This window comes from Amphibalanus amphitrite, unplaced genomic scaffold (assembly GCF_019059575.1).
Source record: "Amphibalanus amphitrite isolate SeventyFive unplaced genomic scaffold, NRLGWU_Aamphi_draft 000923F_arrow, whole genome shotgun sequence".
Lineage (NCBI taxonomy): Eukaryota > Metazoa > Arthropoda > Thecostraca > Balanomorpha > Balanidae > Amphibalanus > Amphibalanus amphitrite.
This window is the reverse complement of record NW_024882417.1, coordinates 228,791-249,261: the sequence shown is the minus strand read 5'-3', so window position 1 is coordinate 249,261 and position 20,471 is coordinate 228,791. Positions and strand designations below refer to the sequence as shown.

The 20,471-nt window shown below is 51.7% G+C and overlaps 1 protein-coding gene across 4 annotated transcripts in view; it reads right to left on the bottom strand.

Annotated features, from left to right (window-relative positions):
• Positions 1-20,471, bottom strand: part of LOC122368104 (ankyrin repeat and SAM domain-containing protein 1A-like) — a 74,043-nt gene that overhangs the window by 30,518 nt on the left and 23,054 nt on the right. For all 4 annotated transcript variants that reach the window (XM_043341750.1, XM_043341748.1, XM_043341749.1 and 1 more), the window contains exons 4-7: positions 18,599-18,873; positions 16,345-16,444; positions 15,399-15,525; positions 2,297-2,528 (exon numbers count right to left, since the gene is read on the bottom strand). In XM_043341750.1, coding sequence (XP_043197685.1) covers positions 2,297-2,528; positions 15,399-15,525; positions 16,345-16,444; positions 18,599-18,873 — 734 coding nt within the window. The remainder of the gene's footprint in view (positions 1-2,296; positions 2,529-15,398; positions 15,526-16,344; positions 16,445-18,598; positions 18,874-20,471) is intronic.

The following is a 20,471-nucleotide window of genomic DNA, read 5'->3' as shown; positions in this document are numbered from 1 at the left end:
AGCCGCACACATGTTCTTGTTCAAACGTAAAACGTTCGCTTTGTGTGTCACAATGCCCATGCCTACGAAGTTAATGCAATTCACCCAGACTACAGCGAGCTGTATTTTCTCCGATCCAGCTCAATGAAATAGCCCCGGGACCACGGCCATATGGCTTCCTTTCGGCCCGTGTGGGGCGGGACTGTTGTCCGGCGCTCGCTGGGTTTCTCACGGGTTCCGCCCGGTCCAACCGGATACAATGTGTGCTTCCTCAGCCAGGTGAGTGAAGCAGGTGGTGCGATACACCGTGGAAATGGCTCTAAATACCGACGGAGGCGCAGTGAGGCCCGAGCACACTCGTCTCTCAACTAGGCAGGAACGGTGCACTGGGCTGGGCTGGCTGAACGGCTGGTAGAAGACTGACCAAACAGCCTCTAGAATTGGCAGGAGAATGCTGGTAGTCCAGGCAAAAATGCGTTTGGTACCCTCGACTAGACCGAACGCGAGACTTGTGGGATATTTCCGGCCGATCGAGTGTAAATGGCCCATGAATGCGTTCAGCATTGTCATGCGGGTGTATCTGCATGACAATACAGCGCGGCGGTGTGAGATGCCGGGGCACGCAGCCAGGATAGCGGGCCAAGGCAGCGTACCCACAGGTGGGGACCGGGCCCTCTAGTGTGCGCTGAAAGACTGGGTTTGAAAAGACGAAGATACCGGAGTACAGGGACAGTGAATAGACGGAGAAGGAGCCCTTCATAGACGGAGAAGCAAAGCAAACGTTGACCAGTCCCTGACTGATGAAAGTATAATGTGTATGTAAAATGAATGACTGCGAGACCGCAGACACCAACTCAATAATTTTATCAATGGTCCCACCATCTACCTTTGACTCAGCACTGACGTATCGATCGCATTCCACCTATCTAACAAGTTAACGTCAAGCGTGACACGTCATCAACGATCAACGACTAGACTTCCAGAAATCCAGCTCAATACGATCACTATGTCAGTCATTTAAATATTCATACCCACGTCACTATACCGAAAAAAGCTGTTGATGTATCATCGATACGCGGAAAATCCAGCCAAGCTTACCTAACAGGACACAATGAGAAACACGTGTTGAAAAACTAGGCCCATCAAGCATTATTTATCAACCGCAGAGGCCGCCACAACAGAGACGCACGGCGCCTGACTCATCGAATCAACACACCAGCACGTCTAGCTCCACAACACCAGAACGCCAACCGATGTAAAAACTAATGACGTCATCAAAGTGAGCCCGTCCGCCGGAAGCGGGCAGATTAAAATCGATTTCCTTGACGAGAAAATGGGTCTGGGCGGCGCCGGGCGGTGTGGCTCGCGGGCTACGTCCGTCCGCCGGAACGCCGAGCGCCAAGGGCCCGGACAGTCTGCGATCGATACGGACCGGCTCAGTTGGCCAGCGCGACCTACCAGCTGGCCCGACTGGGGTGGACAGCCCCTACCAGCTGACCCGAGTGGGGTGGGCAGCCCCTAACAGCTGACTGGGCTGGGGTGGACAGCCCTAAACAGCTGACTGGACTGGGATGGACGATATACATACCAGCTGGCCGGACTGGGGTGGACAGCCCCTACCAGCTGACCCGACTGGGGTGGACGGCCCTAAACAGCTGACCGGACTGCGGTGGACGGCCCTAAACAGCTGACTGGTCTTTGGAGCCGGTCCAGCGAATAAAACACAACCTAACTCAGCGAGCTACTCAGAAATTTAGGGATAACATTTATCACTACGGCTAGTGCTTCATGACGACGAGGTTATGGAACATACAAACTTTCCCAGGAGCCCCGCCCATTTACCAGACAGTTGGTGCCTGGTGGATAACGGATTAGCTCAAAATGGTCCCGGGGCCGTGATCTACCGCTAAAAGATAAAACCACTCGGGCAATAACACTCAAATCTCACCAAGCATCTGAATAACAAGAGCTCAACGTCAAATCGTATCCAGTGAAAAGTAGATCCGTCCAGTGACCTCAATAGGTACGGGGACCCGCAGTTGCTACTGTACAGCGACCCTGAGTAAATTGTCCCAGCACCCTCACAGGGAACAACGATAAGCTGTCAGAGGGCACGCACAGAAAACCTCAGCTGCTCTTGTACAGGGACCGGCAGTCGATATCAATGTTATCGGTTGTTACTGGACAGGACAGACGGCTAGAGTTGGGGTCCGTTTACAGTAGCAACTGCGGGTCCCCGTACCCACTATCAAGCTACATACAGAAACAGATACGCCAGCCCAGCCCCAACCACCCTCAGACCTGAACCCCGACTCACTTTGAGACTACGGCCGCGCGTGATCGTCGGTTGCTGGGCGGTATATCATAGATGGGCCACACGGGGCCCTGTCGTCCGGGCGGCGGCGCCACCTCGGAGCCCACGCGGCTCGGTAGCAGCACGTTCTCGTAGGGTGAGCCGGGGCTGGTGGCGGCCGGCGGCGGCAGCGGACTGGGGGTGGTGGTCGGCTCGGCGTCCTCCACTGGGTCCACGTCCACCAGACGGTCACGGCCTGGGAAGAAGACATAGGTGTCATAACACAATTTCTAGAACAGCATCATACCCATCCAAAAAAGGTTATGCCATTATAACCAGCGCCTCGACTTGGCCTGAATGAGGGCACTGAGCCATTTAACAGGCGAAACGCAATTCAGAAGAGCGATATGACAAATGTTAAGGTGACCGGACATGCAAGACAAATCACTCGCAATTACTGCTGAGTGCTGTCAACACCTCATTGCGAAGTCTCATATAATTCATGCACAAAACAGCGACCCAGTAAGTCCAGAGGCTACGCTGAGCACAGCTGAGTGAGCGAGAATTGTCGGTGAGGGCAGTGACGTCCATACATCCCCCGCTAGGTCACTGACACCGTGTTTTGGTGATGTCACAGCAGCAGAGGGCGGGGGGGGACAGAGGTCAGATTGTGCTCGGATAACACCAGCCAACGACAGAGACGGCACCGTGGCGCAGCTCGCAGCGATAAATGTCCCCAGAACACTTCACGACGAAATCGCTACGTAGCATGTAGTCAATCTTGTTGCAGTGTGCTGTTTCGAATGCGCAATATGCAATGCCAAATAGTTAATGCCCCTGCTATACTTATTTACAATATTGAAAACATAATTGAAGGTATTCATTTTTTTTTTTGCTGTTACAGTGTAGAACATGCAAATAGCATGCATGCATCCATCCATTACTTGTGAATTTGCATTTTGCAATGAGAAAAAGTAACAAACGTGATCGCAGGGTAGCTTAAATGTTCCAATTGCAACTTCCTGGCTAAGGAACAACTGTTTTACACCACGCGGCGTTGCATGCAGTGCCATTCTCAGACCGTTTGCCAGACGCGCCTATCAATAAGCCGCCGGCCGAGCAATCACCTACAGACAGACGCCCCATTAGCCGGGAGCCTTCCGTTCCCATGTGACAGTACCGAACCATTCACAGACCCTCCCACCGCGCCCGTATTTCACCGTATAACCAGCGCTTAGCCCACCCTCGTCAGGTATGTTCCCGGCACCAATCCAACCCTCCCGCTCCCATCCCATCGCCTATATTTCCCGTGTAACCAGCCGCTGCGCCAGTAACGGGTGACGAGTCATTTGCGGCGCACTGCGGCGAGCGCGGCGCGGTCGGCCGGCGGCGACGGTCGGCGCATGCCACAGACCGGTAAACAGGGTCATCGGTCACGACGATAACAGGCGGCGGTCGGCGGTGCGCGACGGTCAAAGGGCCACTCTGTGTGTGGCCACGAGCGAGATGGATGCGCTGACAGCAGTAGGGCAGTCCCGATCGGTCGGTAGGGAGCTGGGGTGGGCGGGGTAGGTACGCACAACATTATCATCAGAGCTGATCAGATAATTGTGGGGGTTGTTGGAGCGAAGGATGGTATGGCTGAATTCGACCAGCCAAGGCTGTCAGACGGGTAGGGGAATTCGATATTCATTGAATGTGTTCGACATTCCACGGATGCACGCCTACTTCATGGTGATTATTCTCCGGCATAACCAGATAATTGAGCGTGAAACTGGCTGTGAAAGGAGAAGACGTCGAGACACATCGAGGCGAATTGAATCACGAGGTAGCCACTGTGCTCTACGGCGAAGAGCGAAGACACTACTACCCACTCACTCCTCACCAGTCCTTACCCATCAACAATCAGTACCTTCTACTGCCCACCAGCCAACCACTACCACCCACCACCCACCGTTTCTATACCCGTTCGCGTCACCACCTACCGCCTCCTACCCACCGCCCGTCGTGTCCGTCTCGCACCACCGCCCACCGCTCCGACCGCCGACAAGCAGTCCTTCTCACGGCTCTCAGCGTGGCTGGCGGTGGCGACAGAGAACGGATGGATTGATGGCCCACAGTGCCGCCATACGTCACCGGGCGACGACAGACAGGCGAGATCGCAGACGGAACAACGACTGGAGTGAGGATAAGGAGAACGTAGCGAAGGGTAGAAAACAAGGCGAGGTGGACGGGAGAAAGGGTTAAATAGTAAAAGGGGAAAACGGAAGAGGGCAATGTAGGGAAATAAATTGGGTGATATAATAATATTCTATATAGTCCGATGATGGACCCTTTCTACACACAAAAGCTGGACACACCAAAACGAAATCATGCCGATTTCACACAGCGCGGCGCTTCGAGCAGAAAAGGACGCAAAACACGGGTCGGTGTGCAGCGGGACGATACAATCCGACGTCCTGTCCTACAAGGTGTCCAACAACCGCCCTGGATTTTTACCACATCGGCTCGTCAGAACAGCGGAGAAAATTCATTAAAATGTGCTTTGTTTGAGCAATAGGAACGCCCCTGTGGTAACTCGTTGGGAAGAGATACACCGAAAGCCTGCAACGGTTCGGTGAGAACATATCCAGTGAGAGGAAACTTAACGGACCATCTCCATGGTGAGACAAAGGCGGCCGTTCTGCAGCACACAGTGCAGCGTTGCAGCCCTCCCCACACCCGTCAAAGGCTCATCCACCCCACCACGGAGCCCTCCTCGCCGGCCGGGCTGTCGTCCCACGCCGCTCCGACGCGGCTACATTGCGACACACAGACCAGCTCAAATGCGTGACGACTGAGCTGGACAGACCACCGCAAACGACGCAGTCGTCGCGGCGGTATGGCAGACGGCAGAGACGCAGCGCTGCGCCTTTCGTGGAACGAGTGCTCGGTAACACCGCGCCGGCGCGCCGCCGCAACGAACCGCAGCTATGGGCGCTGAGCACGAGCTGTACAAAGTACATGAAGGTACGAATGCACCGTAGCGGCTGATCGCAGCATTGAGCGAAGTCCAGCATACACAACGGTATGGATGAGTGACAGCGCAACTGCGTCGTCACACTTCGTCTCAATAACAGACCTGCTATGGCGGCAAGGTTCCTGACGATTCTGGCATAACTTCACTGGCATACAGAGGTCTATGCTTCACCGTTTTATGCCACTTGCCAGGCTGTTGGCTCAGTTCAACACAAGATCAGACCCACCAAACAAGGCCATTTGAGGTCAAACCAGGCCACACAGGGTCACACACCTCACCAAATGACCGGAGTCCGACACAGTACCTGGCGTCTGGCTGTCACACTGTCACTGAGCCCGATCGGTCTACGTAACAGCGGGTTTACGCCCCCTGACAACCACCCCCTCCCAGTCCCAGTGTGTCAGCCCTGGGGGGGGGGAGGGGGAGGGGGATTCTGTCAGACACTCGAACCGATCTACTGAGAATTCTGCACGGACAGACGAATTCCGAAAACAGGCCAGACACGGTGCAAAATGGATGTGATGGGTTTATGGCGTATGAGTCATTGGTGCAGTGATAAAAATAAACGGTCGTGATCGAGGCTAACAATATGGCTGTAGTTTGGTTGTATGGGTCACAATGCCTGGTAAATTGCGTGTGATCACCAAAAAACAATGGTCCAGCTACAGCCAACCCTCTATTTTTATGAAAGGTTAGCGCACAGCTTCACCGGAACTCGGAAGGCCATAACACGATGCAATGAAGCTCTAAAGAAAACAGCGTTATTCAACAACGCGCAAAACACAGTGACGGCTACCGGCCACGTGATTAAATCAATTTGTCATTTTTCACATGCCCGTTGATGGTCACGTTAGTCCGACTTGGTCAATGTTTCCGCCTGTGCACGCCACTGTGCGCCTCTGGGAGTGGTCTGAACTCGAATACCGATCCGTTTGGCTCCGGTCTCAGTGCGCTCGACGGCGGGCGGGCAGCGAGCATTCCGCCACACATCCATCATACATAGCGGACACGGGGGAATGTTGCAACCACGGCTTCCGACGGACAGGGGGAGGGCGGAGGGCGAAGGACGGGGGTGGAGGGCAAGGGGTGAAGAGCGGAGGGCGGAGGGCTTCGAGCGCTGTAGAATATCGGCAACGAGCGAGAGCTGCTGTCCAATGTTATTAGCAACATCAGGGAGCAGCTGTCAAATGCTATCAGTGTAACAAGCGAAGGCGCTATCGAACGGTTCAGTAGCAACCGAAAGTGCTGTCGAAAATTATAGCGGCAAGTGAGAGTTCATGAAAATGCGAGCTTCAAAAGAGCTCCATAATTGGTCAGAAATGGCATAACTTTCTGGTGAGAGCTTTTCTATCAGAGAGGCTGCATAGCGATCATACGATATAACGAGAGACCGATCTGTCGACTCTCTAAAACGGGACCGGAGGTCGACAGACAGAAGTCTGTGTAGGGACTGGCCATTACCTCCACACTTTTACTTAAATTGAAACGCTTGGTATACAGACGGGTGTTCCAGAAGAGCCAAAGTAGCACGACCGAGTTGTTGTTTGACGGTTGTGAAGGAAGTAACATAAATGCCTTTGAAGCGGTACGGCTTGCATATTGCATAGCATCAAGAATGCAAATATTCAGGTTACTGCCAGTTTGGCGAATTATATTCCAGATGTAAGTGACTCCTTTCAAGCAAAGCGTTTTCATGTCCCAAGTCTCTTTAGTAATTTAACGAAGCCAGGTCAACATGATAGCACCGAATAACATTCCGACCCCATACACTGAGTGGGAAAATGACGACATCATCTGACAATCGATTCCAGCTGTTGTACTTGCGTTCCTGGGCGTCCTGGTAACTTGTAATGAATGCATGACGTTTATGGAATAGCCGGTTCATACTAGCCTGCCCGGAGCCAGTGATGTCAATGCACGATTTTTAGCGGATAATATTTGAAGTGCCTGCCATGAATCATGTCCAATAAATACGGTGTCAGGCAAAAAAAGCTCTACAATTAACTAAACAACAACTAAACAACCAGGTTGACTGCAAGCACTAAGTCCGACCTGGAACTGGTCCTAACGCTCACTTCCTTGACTTTGTATATTGATTTATCTCATACGCAGCTCCCGCGGCCTAGTCGAACCTTACTGCAGCCACCCGTCTGAGGTTCCCACATTTCGATGACAACCGGTTTTCAACCAGCAGTAAGCCTCGGCTTTCAGTCAGCGGCTGGCGGGCCGTATTTATCAACGCGGTCACGCCGCTCGAGGCGACAGCTCTATCAATTCAGACTCGTCTATCGACGGCAGACTACGGCTTTGGAGAGAGGAGGATAGCGGCTAAGGCTGTGGAAGCTTGTTGATCGGATAGGAGACGGACGGAGAAGTAGCCCCAGTGCAGGGAAGAGGAGTGTGGGTCGGATGAGGCCGAGTTGAGGAAGATGTTGGTGAGTGGATTCAGCTTCAAACGCGGTTGAAGACAGACGATGTTAGGGCATATCGGACCATTAGTTTGCATAATTGCATATCCATCTTGAGCACACTGCAGTGGAACCATATAAACGCGAATTTGGCGTCGATATCAACACGACAATGCATCGAAGAGCGGACTCCGGATCTTCCACGAAATAATATGAATTAAGTTGAAAGGCACAATAGCCATTTCAGCACACCGAGCATATGTAGATCCAGAACCTGACTCAGACTCGGACCCGGACCTCTCCAGCGATGAGTGGACTGTCATCCAGAGGTTCTGTTTATTGCATTCCTCGTCGCGTCCTCATATGATGAGGCAACAGCGAGAGATGTGCGCCTACAGCGAGTGTGAGAAGAGATACAGTCAGCGGATGTTGAGAGACCGGCGGCCAGGGGACGTTAGAAGAGGAGTTGGTGTTGAAAGAGAAGTAGACAGAGGACATCAGGAGAGCGACTGACAGCGGGTGTCGGAAGAGCGGCAGTGAGCGGATGTTGACATCACAGCAACCAACAGAAGAACAGCGTATGTCAAAAGGGATTGGCTAGAGGATAAGGCAGTAGTTAGCGAAACGTGACTCGGGGATGTGGTAGATGGGTAGTAGTACTCGGATAAGCGAACATTATGAGGCTCCTGATTTAACTAGGAGTCTCTTGATGTAGCCAGGAATCTCCTGATTCGCTGACCGATGACCACCTTCAAGTCTACCGACGGCAACCCCTGCTCACCGTTACCATTTGATTTGGAAGCGGGGCCAGAGAGGATAAACCGTCTATTGAGAGGACGAGACCGCAGCTCGATATTAGATCTCAGAACATCTCAGGATAATCGGAATATAAGGATAAATTACAGAAAAGCAGCTGGTCGTGACCCAATACAACATCTCCGATAGATGCAGGCTCGTGAATAAATGATCCAATATCCCCAGATGTGTTGGCTAATAGGCAACATCAGATATTGGGAATCAAGATGCCAATAAAAGATCAATAGATCTGGTAGACCAATATGAGATAGGTCACGAACAGTTCGTTTGAATGTCCTATCAAACAACGGCCATCTCATTATACAGATTGACCCAATGACTCAAAGCATTCACACAACGGGGAAAAAATAACAAACGTCACAGACCAATCGCGCCCGGAGCAACATTATGCTCAGCGCCAGACAGAAACGTTGACCTCGCGTGTGGCCTGCAGCGTTACGTTACGCGTGAAGTAGCGCCCGTTAGTCGTCTGGGAAGGGAGGCGAGGGCACCCAGCACGCGGAGTAACAGCCTTGTCGACAGCCTCATTTGGCAGGGGTACACCAGCACAGCGGTGGTAGAGGGGAAAAGGAGGGCGGCTGGCGTGGCTCCGGCGTAAAAAGGGTCATTTACAACAGAAGACAAGTGCGCGCAGCGGGCACACAGACAGGTGTGAGGCCGCACCGGCAGCCGCCAGCTGAGCTACCGGGCGCCGCTGGCGCGCTGCTCCCGTGCCACGCGGTCGAGCACATGGGGCCATTTATACCGAGTAAGCCAGGAGTTGAGCACAAAGATACTTATAAATGTCGAAGCGCCGGGGTTGAAAAAATTGTACAATACAACGGCGTGCGGGATGTATCAACGTAAACGGTCTTAGAGAAGCAAGTAACTTTTGAAAATCCAATCACACCAAAGTATGCTGCCGGTGTCAGTGACGGAAGTGACAGTGACGGCTGTCCTATAGCTGAGTGTAAAAAAGCAATTACGTTAGGTAACCGTGCTTTCATTCGTCATCGCAGGAAAGCAGCTTCAGAAAGATATGAAACAAGTCCCATAGCACTATGACGTCAATGCCCACCTTTGATTAGTCCAGCGTACTATACATCTATAGGATCTTGCATACCTAATCATGGCCACATCACTGACCAGCTGGATGACAAACTAGCGCCGCGGTGCACCCAGTGCTTGAACTTTCGACATTAGTTATCGGCGGAAACCTTTAACGACACCAAATAAACATTCAATATCATCACACCGAGCCAAACAACACAGTGCACCTCGAATAGCCCCTTAATGACTTCCGAGTGCGCTCTGCGCCGCGGTCGATCGTGCCGTTCAATCAATCACGACGAGTTCGGAACTCCACTTGGGAGAGTTCTGGCCAGCCAATCCTGAATAGTTAACGCCACCTGAGACTAGCAGGCCGCGGGTGATTGCTTTGGACGAGTCTCATTAACGGAAGTGGCGCGTTCTAGCAGAGATTTAACGACCCAAACACAATAGAAGATGGCGATCGATCCACTCGGTGGTGTTTCCTCGACGGCTCAAAACGTTATTACCTATAAAAATAGATAGTATATATATTATTATAGACAGGCGCGGATCCAGGGGGGGGGGGCGACGGGGGCGGCCGCCCCCCCCCCCCGACATCCGAAAAAGGCGCCCATAGCCCGCGGCAGAGAGGGCGCCCCGAGCAAAATAGAGGCGACACAGCAAAGGTTGAGCATAAATAGGGCGCCTCCAGCAGAAGTTGGGCTCACCAAGCAGGAGAGCGACGCCCAATTGCCCATTCCCAGCAGATCAGAGTCGCCCCAGAAGCAGATGGGCGCCCCCAGCAGAAGAGGGGCGTCTTATTACAAGAATAAAAAGATGCCTTCTGTTCAAGAGGGGCACTCCTGGCAGGAGAGGTGTCCCCCTGAAGAGGAGCGACGCCCCAGCAAAAGTAGAGAGGCGCCCCCATTCCAAGAAGAAGAGGGGCGCCCTAACCGCAGATAGGCGCCCCAACAAAGAAAAAGAGAAGCCCCATAATACAAAATGGGTGCCACTGGCAGAAAAGGGGCGCCCCCGGCAGCGGAGGGGGCCCAGCAGGAGAAAGGAGCCTCCAGCAGGAGACGGGCGCCCCAGCGAAAGGGGCGCCCCAGCAGAAGGGAGGAGCCCCCTGCAGGAGAGGGGCGCCCTCAGCAGAAGAGGGGCGCCCCAGCAGAAGAGAGGCGCCACAGCAAAAGCTGATCAGAGATGGGGAGCCTTCAGCAGAGGTTGGGCTCGCCAAGCAGGATATTAGGCGCCCCATTGACAATATCCGGCAGAAGACAGACGCCCCAGCAGCAGATGGGCGCCCCCGGTAGAAGAGGGGCGCCTCATAAATTACAAGAAGAAAAGGAGTATATTCTGCACAAGAGGGGCGCCCCTGAGGCAGCGGAAGAGCAACCCCAGCAGAGGGGCTGTGCCCCAGTAAAAGGAGAGTGGTGCCCCGCTCCGAGCAGAAGAGAGGCGCCCAAGCAAAAAGAGGAGCCCCATAAGAAGAAAAGGGATGCCCCTGGCAGGAGAGAGACGTCCCCCGCAATGGAAGGGCGCCCCCAGAAGAGGCGTCTCTAGCAAAAGATAAGTGCCCCTGCAGGAGAGGACACCCCAGCAAAAGTTGGGCAGAAATGGGGCGCCCCCAGCAGAATTTGGGGTCGCCGAACAGGAAAGGGCCGCCCCATTCACAGTAGAAAAAGGGACTCCCCAGCAGCAAAGGCGTGCCCTAACAGAAAAGGTGCACTCCCAGTAGAAGCGGGACGCATCAAGAACAAGAGGGGCACTTCTAGAAAAAAAAAAAAATGGGAGTCCCAGATAAGTGGGCCGCCTACAGCAAATTGGTCGTTCTTAGAAGAAATGAGGCGACTTCAGCAAAGTGAGCCTCCCCATGACGGATTGGGCGATCCAAGCAGAGGTTGGGCGCAAATATCTTTAAAACGGCGGCGCTGCACGCAGCCGTCTTAAAGATATTTGCGAAAAACCTAGGGGGACGTGACAACGCACGGCGTGGGTTTTAAACTCTCGATTTTGACGACGGTTTGGCGCCCCCGGATTGCCAGGTCGCCCCTATTTCAACTTGCCGCCCCCCCCCCTCCCGAAAATTCCTGGATCCGCCCCTGATTATAGATAATAGAGCTAAAAGGTCACTTCGTTAAGAAATTGAAAAATCGTGACCTGATTGTATCTTGTAAAGCTGTGAACATAAGCCATGGATTTGGAATTTCTCATAGTCGGAAACAATGCACTTTTCATTGTTAACCAAAGACCTCTAAAGGTCAGACAAGTGTCTGTATGTAGTTGCTTTCTTTTCGCACACAACGAGATCCGCAATCACTGGCCGACTGTGACAATAAAGTACCTAGCTGAAACCACAATCGTGCGACCAGGATCAGTGTTCAAAGATCATCATTTATCGTGATTACAACCACATCTATCACGGCTACCGCCAGCGCTTTATTTTGTCGGTAACCATGTCCATGATTCAAGTGCCCAATTACCGACCAGGGTCGTGCTGAGCCATGATAAGGCCCACCGCAGCGTACCAGCTGATTTAGGAGTGAATCCAGATCCCGCAATAAATCAGGCAACCGACTGAGGTACGGTTCATAGGAGTAGTACGACTCAGTTGACAGACCAAGACTGACCGCGCGACCAGGGTAAGTTTTGTTATCAGGAAGCAAGGAGCTTAAAATAGCAATGACGTAAAGGAAGTGTCCCTCAAGTATTCGGCCGTTTCGTAATGGTAAGTCAACAGGCACGCGTGTTTGACTTGCACTTGCAGTAGATACAAAAGACACCTATCTAGCATATTTAGCTTTTAGTCAACGTAGGGAGCAGCGTAAGCAACAGCTTCGGATAGAAGACCGAACAACGATATCAGCCGACAAGATACACACTGCAGCGCACAGCATAAGTGTCGCCATCGTGAAAATTGAGCGGCAGATCGTGCTTTGCCCGACTCCTCGACCCGCATCTATTAACCCGCGCCCTGCTGGGGGTCCTGGATTTCCACGCCCTGCTGGGGGGGGGGGGGGGTGTTTGAACACCCCCCCTTGTAACTCGGCTCCTGGGCCACGTAGCGATACGCGGAAGGCGGCGTTCGAAAGAGCGTAAAAAATAATGACGAAATCACTTCGGTCAATTTTTTGGTCAGGTCAAAGGTCAGGTCACCAGAGGTCATTGAAGGCAAAATTTCGCCGATTTCCAGGTCGAATGTCGAAAATTTCCAAGAAGCCAACGCATAACTCGGGAACCAATAGAGCTACAGCGCCGCGGAAAAGCGCATTCGATAGCCCTATTAACGCCCTTTCTGAATAATTCTCTCAGATTTGACCTAAGGTCAACGGTTTTGCCTGCAGGGGGCAAAAACTGCAAAAATAGCCGATATTTTCGAAAACAGTTTTTCTGCAATAACTTTTGAACCAAGCCTTGTACGAGCTTACTTTTACCGGCATCGTGTTCCTCTCGTCAAGACGCATCGAATGAACTATAACTTGAATTGAAAGGTCAACTTGAAAATTTGACCTCAGGTCAAGGTCATGACCTGACCGGAAAGGATCATGTTGCATATCAGTCGATCCGTATCGTCGAGCTGAACACATCTAAGGCGTTTTCATCGCTCTAGCATGCCTCTATCAAAAGTTATTTGCGAAAAACTGTTAGATACCATTCGTGACCTAAGATGACCTCAGGGCATAAACAAGGGTCACGGACACCATTTTCAAGTTCAGTGTGTCTAAACCACTTGTAATTCGGTGTTTGGGAGTGTGTATAATGTCTTTCATCCAAAAGAGGCGCATTTCAATTTTCTCCCATTGACTTATAATGGGGAGGTCGCAAAATTGACCTGACCTTAGGTCATCGATATCAAAATTCTGAGATATACATTTTGTACATGCTATTGCTCTTAACAATCGCTGAAAGTTTCAAAGCGATCGGTCACTCGGTGTAGCTATGACAGACATTGAAAGTTTTTATGAGGTGAGGTCACTTCAAGTGACCCGGTGACCTGACCTTGAATGACCTTGGTCTGAAATTTTCACAACATGTGTAGAATTGATGTATGATAAGGTATCCCAAAAACGGCGGCGCTCCGCGCCGCCGTTTTTGAGATATTCGCGAAAAACCACAAGGGGGGTGTTCAAACACCCCCCCCCAGCAGGGCGCGGGTTAAAGCAATAGATCGTATCGTATCGTATCAATCGAATATCGATCGTTTTTTGAAGCTAAGCGCGTGTGGCACGCCCGACAGGACCCCACGGGAGGTCGCAGAGAATGAGCTCATGTCAGCCACTTGACATGTGCCTTCAGGCTGGTCCTTGGAGACCTTCCGGATATTTGCCTGATATGCATCACCTTCGTCATTTGGCACACAACGTGTTTGCTTATCAAGAGTAAACAATGAATGGCTGGACTGATAATCACAGCCATTAACCCGCGCGGGGCTGGGATCTCCAGCCGAACGCGCGGGGCTGGGGGGGGGGGGTGTAAATTTTACCCCCCCCCCCCCTGTTATCTCCCGAACTTATGGTCCGATTTGGAAAATTCAAACGCCAATCGAAAGATCTCATCACGAACAACCAAAAACATGTACTTAATTTAAATTTTGAGGTCAAGGTCAAGGTCAGGTCCAGGGTACAAATTGCAAGTTTCTACAGTATCGGCCTTGCACCGTAGTTGCCGAAGAATGGAGTCATGGACTGAGACTGATTGCCCAAAACGTGTTCTTAGGCTACCAAGACAATATTCGTTGCATACAATATCATTCAAAGGTCAAGGTCAAGGTCAGGTCAGGTCAGGTCAGGTCACCAAAAACAAAATATAGAAAAGGGCATGTGCGACACATGTTTTATGGGTCACTTTAATCATAGAATTCAATAGGCACACTCAATAAGTGATATGGACCACCTCTGGATGAATTTCAGGTCGAGGTCAGGTCAAGGTCAGGTCAAGTGAGGTCAAATTTTGAAGTTGGTTGTTAAGGCCTAAAAAGGTGTCTATCTGATGCAGTTGTTCACGGCGAATCGAATCGTGCTATTTTTGTTTCCGTACGAAGTCTAGAACTTCCAAAAAATCATTTTTTTTCCCAAATTTTGTGTGTGTCTTGACGTCATAAAATGTTTAATAACTCCCACATTTTTGAACCGATTCTTCTAAAAATTAGTATGTAGGTGCACATAGACCACTTCTCTGACATATATTCCGTTTTTTTCGATACACTCAAAATTTAGGATTTTATAATAATTTTCCCCAAAAGTCAGTTTTTTGGAAAAATTTGGGCTAAAATCCAAAATTTTCAAAAAACCGAGATTGCCATTTGATAGAAAAAGTAGAATTACGTAAACCTTTTTTGTTACTTCTTGATTCCTTTAAAAATGAAGATGTTAGCGGCGTTTGAAATTTTGCCGTTTTTGAGGCGAAAATGGCGAACATAACGTCACTAAAACGTCAATTTCTAAAAAAAAAAAAATCTGACGGATTTCGCTCAAATTTTCAGGGAACGTGTCAAATTGATGTAAAAAAGGTACTGAAAGTTTGGCGGTGCTGCGCGCCGCCGTTTTTGAGATATTGCAAAAATTCGCGAGGGGGGTAAGCCCCGCGCGGGTTAACACAGCAAAGCTTAGGTACGCGAGCAACAACCATGCAACTACATTAACATTGTAGCATTATAGAAAGATCACGATGACTCTTAAGAGCATGATTTCAGTCAGATAAGTCATCTATCTACGCCGCAACACGAGGGTAGCATTGAGTGTTACTATTTCGAATCACCCGTATCTCCCACCACCGATTCCGGGACTGCACACGCTGTTCAAATAAGACCGTGAGGCCTACCCCGGCCGCTGTCGGGACCTACCCTGTAGCCCCAGCTGGCGTCGGGACCTACCCTGTATGAGTTGTCGGATCTTGGCCGTGACCGGTGTTGATATCTCGTTGAGTAGCGTGAGCACATCTCTGCCGTAGTCGTCTAAGATGCTAATGTCGACACCGGCGGCCAGAAGACACCGCACCACCTATAGATAGAGACAGAGGTTGGCATTTGATCGCGTGCAAACAATGACAGGGCACAGCACACACAACTGACCGAATGCTGTCAGTGACAGACAGCTGACAGACAACTTATCACATGCAGACAGGCTGCTGGGCGCACTTGCAGACAGCAACAGAGAACAGTTGGCCTCCTCCATATAGCACCAGACATACATGACTTTACAACTAGAACTTTCAGCGAGCTGAAGGCATAATCCTCAGCCCACTTATTCAAAGCATTCAAAGTAGGCAATAGAGACAGATTTAGTCGAACTGAGCTTATAAGTGAACTCTGAAGCGAAGGCGGGCTGTAGACACACGGTAGGCGGAAACCCGACCGGCGTAGGATCCACCCACCACCCACAACACGGCGGCTACCGCAGACATCCGGCCTGTCCCGCACCAGTACCGCACACCCGCGCGGAACGGCTGCAATCTAAGGCCGTTTTGGGCTACTCGCGTCTAGCTACAGTGAATGAGCCGCGTATCAAACCGGGCGTAATGATATAGGCGGTCATGGTGGTACGCATGAACCCGAGGTAAGTAAAATCAAACGTGACAGGTTTCGGCAATTTATGTCAAGACGTGCGTCAGTAAAACCCACAACTATGATAGCTTCCGTCAGCATACCTCACCCTAACAAGGCAAGAGGGTTTCACTACCGTGCACTTATCTAACGCAGTGAGCATGTCCACACTATGATTACACCCTTGCCTATAGCACAACCCTGCCATGCCGCACCCACACCGTCCACATTCCCTGCTGCTCATCGTAACTGTTGAGCTGTACCAGACTGCACTCACCTCGACTTTTCCACAGAGCGCGGCCTCGAACAGGGCGGTACCGGCTGCCGTGCTGCAGTTGACGTCCATCCCAGAGTCCAGCAGCAGCTTCACCACCGCCCTGCCGGTGCCGAAGGCGAGGGAGGGTCAACGAAGGCGAGGGTCAGCGAACTAGGGCGGACACAGGTTGATGCAGTGAACTCGCTCTCATTGAAACTATCGGCAATGATCATTCCATGAAGGGGAAAAAGGTATTGATGCATCTCACGATGACCTACGTCTGATGCCGTTTAGTATACCTATGTTTAGTGGCATGTTTGCAGCTGCCGACTACCAGACGCCAGCCACAACTGCCCCAGCTGTCACGGCTGCAGGCAGTGTGTCACCGTTTAGCTCAAGATCACTTGCACTCGCGAGAACATATTCCGGCAGGAAAACCTTCTCTCTCAAACCACTCAGCCATTCCCGACCCTCAGCCCAGTGCCACTCTGTCAGTCCACAGCTGTCACAACTCACACACGTCTTCATCAGTCGGAAGCCTGTCTCACCATCCACAGTGAGACACCCCGTAATACCGTAATGGACTCAAAGGCCCCATGGGATGCGCTGGTGAGGGCTCACGACTCGCGCTCGTGCCGTGACGCGCCCCGTTACGGTATGCCGCGTCACGTCACGGAGACGGACGCCGTCTGCCCGTCACGGCGTTACGTCAGGACCGGTTTCGTCACGATACGGGACGGTGTGCATAACGACAGCGTTATAAAGTGTGATTTAGGAGAGTTATGGAGAAACAGTAGCTCAACGGAAAGGCGACAAGAGGTGAAGAGAGTGACGGGAAGCAAATTGTTCCAGTGTTTTATGAAGGCGCTATTATGTATCCATTAAAGCGCATAAATCCAGTGTAATTTCCCACGCTTTCACATTATGTGGTCGGTATACATGATTATTGTATCAGTGAGCTTGATAAGCCTATCACGAGAACACACCTTTAAACAGACTGGAAAAGGTGCCTCAATCTGTGCACAAAACCAGACAATTTCGAAACTCATGGATTCAAAGGTACATCAGGTTCAGTGCTGGCCATTGTCCAGCATTTTGTTCATGTTTAGCCATTAACATTGGCGAACAAATAAAACGGATAATCATTACCATTACATTCCACAAGCTCTAGCCAGAAACGTGCATGGCTCACGCAGGGTATACTGAATTAGGTGGCTCACGCACATTTTTGTACTGTCATCCATCTCTTAGCTGGGACAAAGCACCACAATCTCTCTACATCAGCAGTATCATAGCCCTCATCTACTCTATCACCTCCCATCAGTTCACCCAGTCTCCCTGTGTGTCAGGTGGGCGTGGTCGATGGGCTCGCGGCGCCTCAGAGCCCGGAGACCGGCAGACGGCCTCTCTCCCTCCCTGCTCTCAACCCCAGTCCCTCCCCGTCGAAAGATCGATGACACAAACTCCTCTCCCCGAGCCGTTAGAGCCACCGACGCGACGGGCCAGACCACGGGCGGGGGCGGGGGCGGCGGCGGGGGCGGGGGCGGCGGCGGGGGTGGTGCCAGACAACCGACACAGGGTCAGAGTTGGGTCACTGTTCCACCGCCGCCGCCGCCGCCGCCACGGTCGACACCACCACAACGTAGAGCTATGTTCTAGAGCCATGCAACGCCGCCACTTCCCGACCCACACTGGTCTGATACGGAACCCCGCAGTGCGCCGTACATAACGAAAATTGCCACGCCGACGGCCCGTTTGGAGGAACACTGAGACTGTTATGGCCGACTGGGACTGTATTAGAGTGAGTGGCGAGCGACGGCTGTCGCAGGCAAAGCGATAACGCCCAAATGTGACACGGTATGCCACTCTGCATCTTGGCGTACGGAGTGAAAGAAGGGTCCATTTCTTCAGCCAAGGGTTTAATACAAATTTCTAGTTCGCTAGCAAGAGGATTATTTAAAACCGATGTCGAGTTTACGCATTGGCACACTTTGTCAATCCGAGGTGGTATTAAAACAAGACTGGCTGGCTAGATGTCATGAAGCGTTTAAAATTGAAGCGACATAATGATCATATCAATCAAGGATTATCTGAGGATTACAAACGAAAACACAGCTTAGCGACACGCCAACAGTCGCGAACATTGAATATGTGAACAAACTATCATAATCAGCCTTCAAACCGGCCACATCTCTCGTCCTCCCGTCCTGCTCCCCGCCTATACCTGTTCATATAACCTCTTTCTCTGACCATTAGTCACCGTCTCATTACCCACCTGTGCCCGTTCATAGCAGCAGAGTGGAGCGGCGTATGGGTCAGCCGCTGACCGGGAGGCTGCGCTCCTGGCCTGTACGGCTCCAGCAGCCCGGGCCGTACGCGCACCAGCAATTCAGCAGCCTCCAGTCGTCCGTACTGTGCGGCCAGGTCGAGCGGCGTCTCCCCTCGGCAGTTGGGAACGCTGGCGTCACAGGAGTGCTCGAGCAGGAGACGGACGACGGCAGTGTGACCGTACTGACAGGCAGAGTGGAGAGGTGTCTCGTGGTCCTTGTTCTGTGGAGGAAGGAGAGCAGAAGTTAGATGGGTCGTACTTTGGGTACGTGTGTAGTAATAGAGAGGCTCAGGCACCAGGCAGTGAAGCAGTCAGCTGCGGGTGGAAATCACAATGAAGCGCTGTAAGAAGAAAGAGCTGGACACACACCATTAAAGGACACTACCTGACAAGTGATAGATCATTAACAAAAAAGAGCTAAATTAAAATGAAGCATACACACAAACGGGTGTAATGTCATAGCCGCACGCGACAGAGGAATTGCATCCCCTGACATGACGAGTCGGCAGCTGGTCCTTCACGGTGCTAGCCCAGCAGCCACGATCACACAGACCACTGGCTCGTAAAGCCCAAATCACATGGATCACCAGAGAATCCCCCGAATCACACGGACCACCAGATGGTCGGCCAAATCACACAGCTCGTGCCGGAGGGCCTGACAGCAAAGCGCCGCCCTCAGCGGAACACACCATACGACACTCACTGATAGCCGCACATGGTCCCCAGCCAGAACAAAGGACAAAACCGGAGACAAAAACCGAACAAAGTACTGTGAGTGGCATTGTCGCGCAGCGGTGATGGGACGGGCTAACACGGTTAGCAGTATTGTGAGCGTACGACAAAACCAACTGTAGTGTGGGTACGATGCTGTCACGAGCCATGTAGAACGAGTGATTTACGTTCAACTGTAAGTGAAATGGATGAACAACGGAGCCCGAAGAGTAGTACTAAGCATATTTGGCGACCTGCAATTCTGATCTTGCCCATTTTTAGTTCAGAAACGACAGAAATCTCTCTCCACCGGCCCTCGTCTCAAGACGCACCAGAGTGCTCAGGGGACTCTCCCATGCTTTGGGAGAGTATTCGAGGGCCCCGAACCAAAGAAGCTGAGAGGCTAGAGCACTCTTCCTGGCGAGCCCGTCCAGAGCTGAGCGAAGGATGTGCCACCAGGGAGCCGCGGTAGCTCGGCAACATAGCGTCATCAGACGCTGATGACGCCAGAGAACAGAGGCCAACTGCGCCGCAGGGAATCGCGGGGCCAATCACACGGCCCTGAGTCCCGAGACGTGCCATCGTCGGAGAGCCGGCCAGACTGCGGCCAATCTGGGCCCGGCGAGGATAAAGGACATGGCTGGGAGATGCCCCGGCTGAGAGACCACGTCACAGGAATAAATGCTGCCGGGAATACAGATTACAGATCTAACAATCAACAAAGCTGCGAGCTATGAACGTAGGTATTTCATCGTGTCGTACGAGTATAACATTCAACCGTACGTGTTGTGCTTCAATGTGGCTATTTTTATTTCATTGAGCTTTTAGAGCAAGCCGAGGCTAATCAGTAGTTTCAAATGTACCACATCTTTAAAAATCTTACTTCAACATAGATGAGGCCGCACGACGCACCGTTTCAGAGAGGAAAATGTGTCTTGGTGTAAATCTAGCAAATCTACGCTGAGCAGAGCGTCGAGGACCGGCATAATTTGATTAAAACGAATTTCGTGTCGAGGAAAAATGTGTGAAGCCTTCAACAATCCAGCGAAACCAGCAGAATCGTGTTCTAACGGCTGTCTACCGCTTCGTGGAAAATATCGCGGGAAAA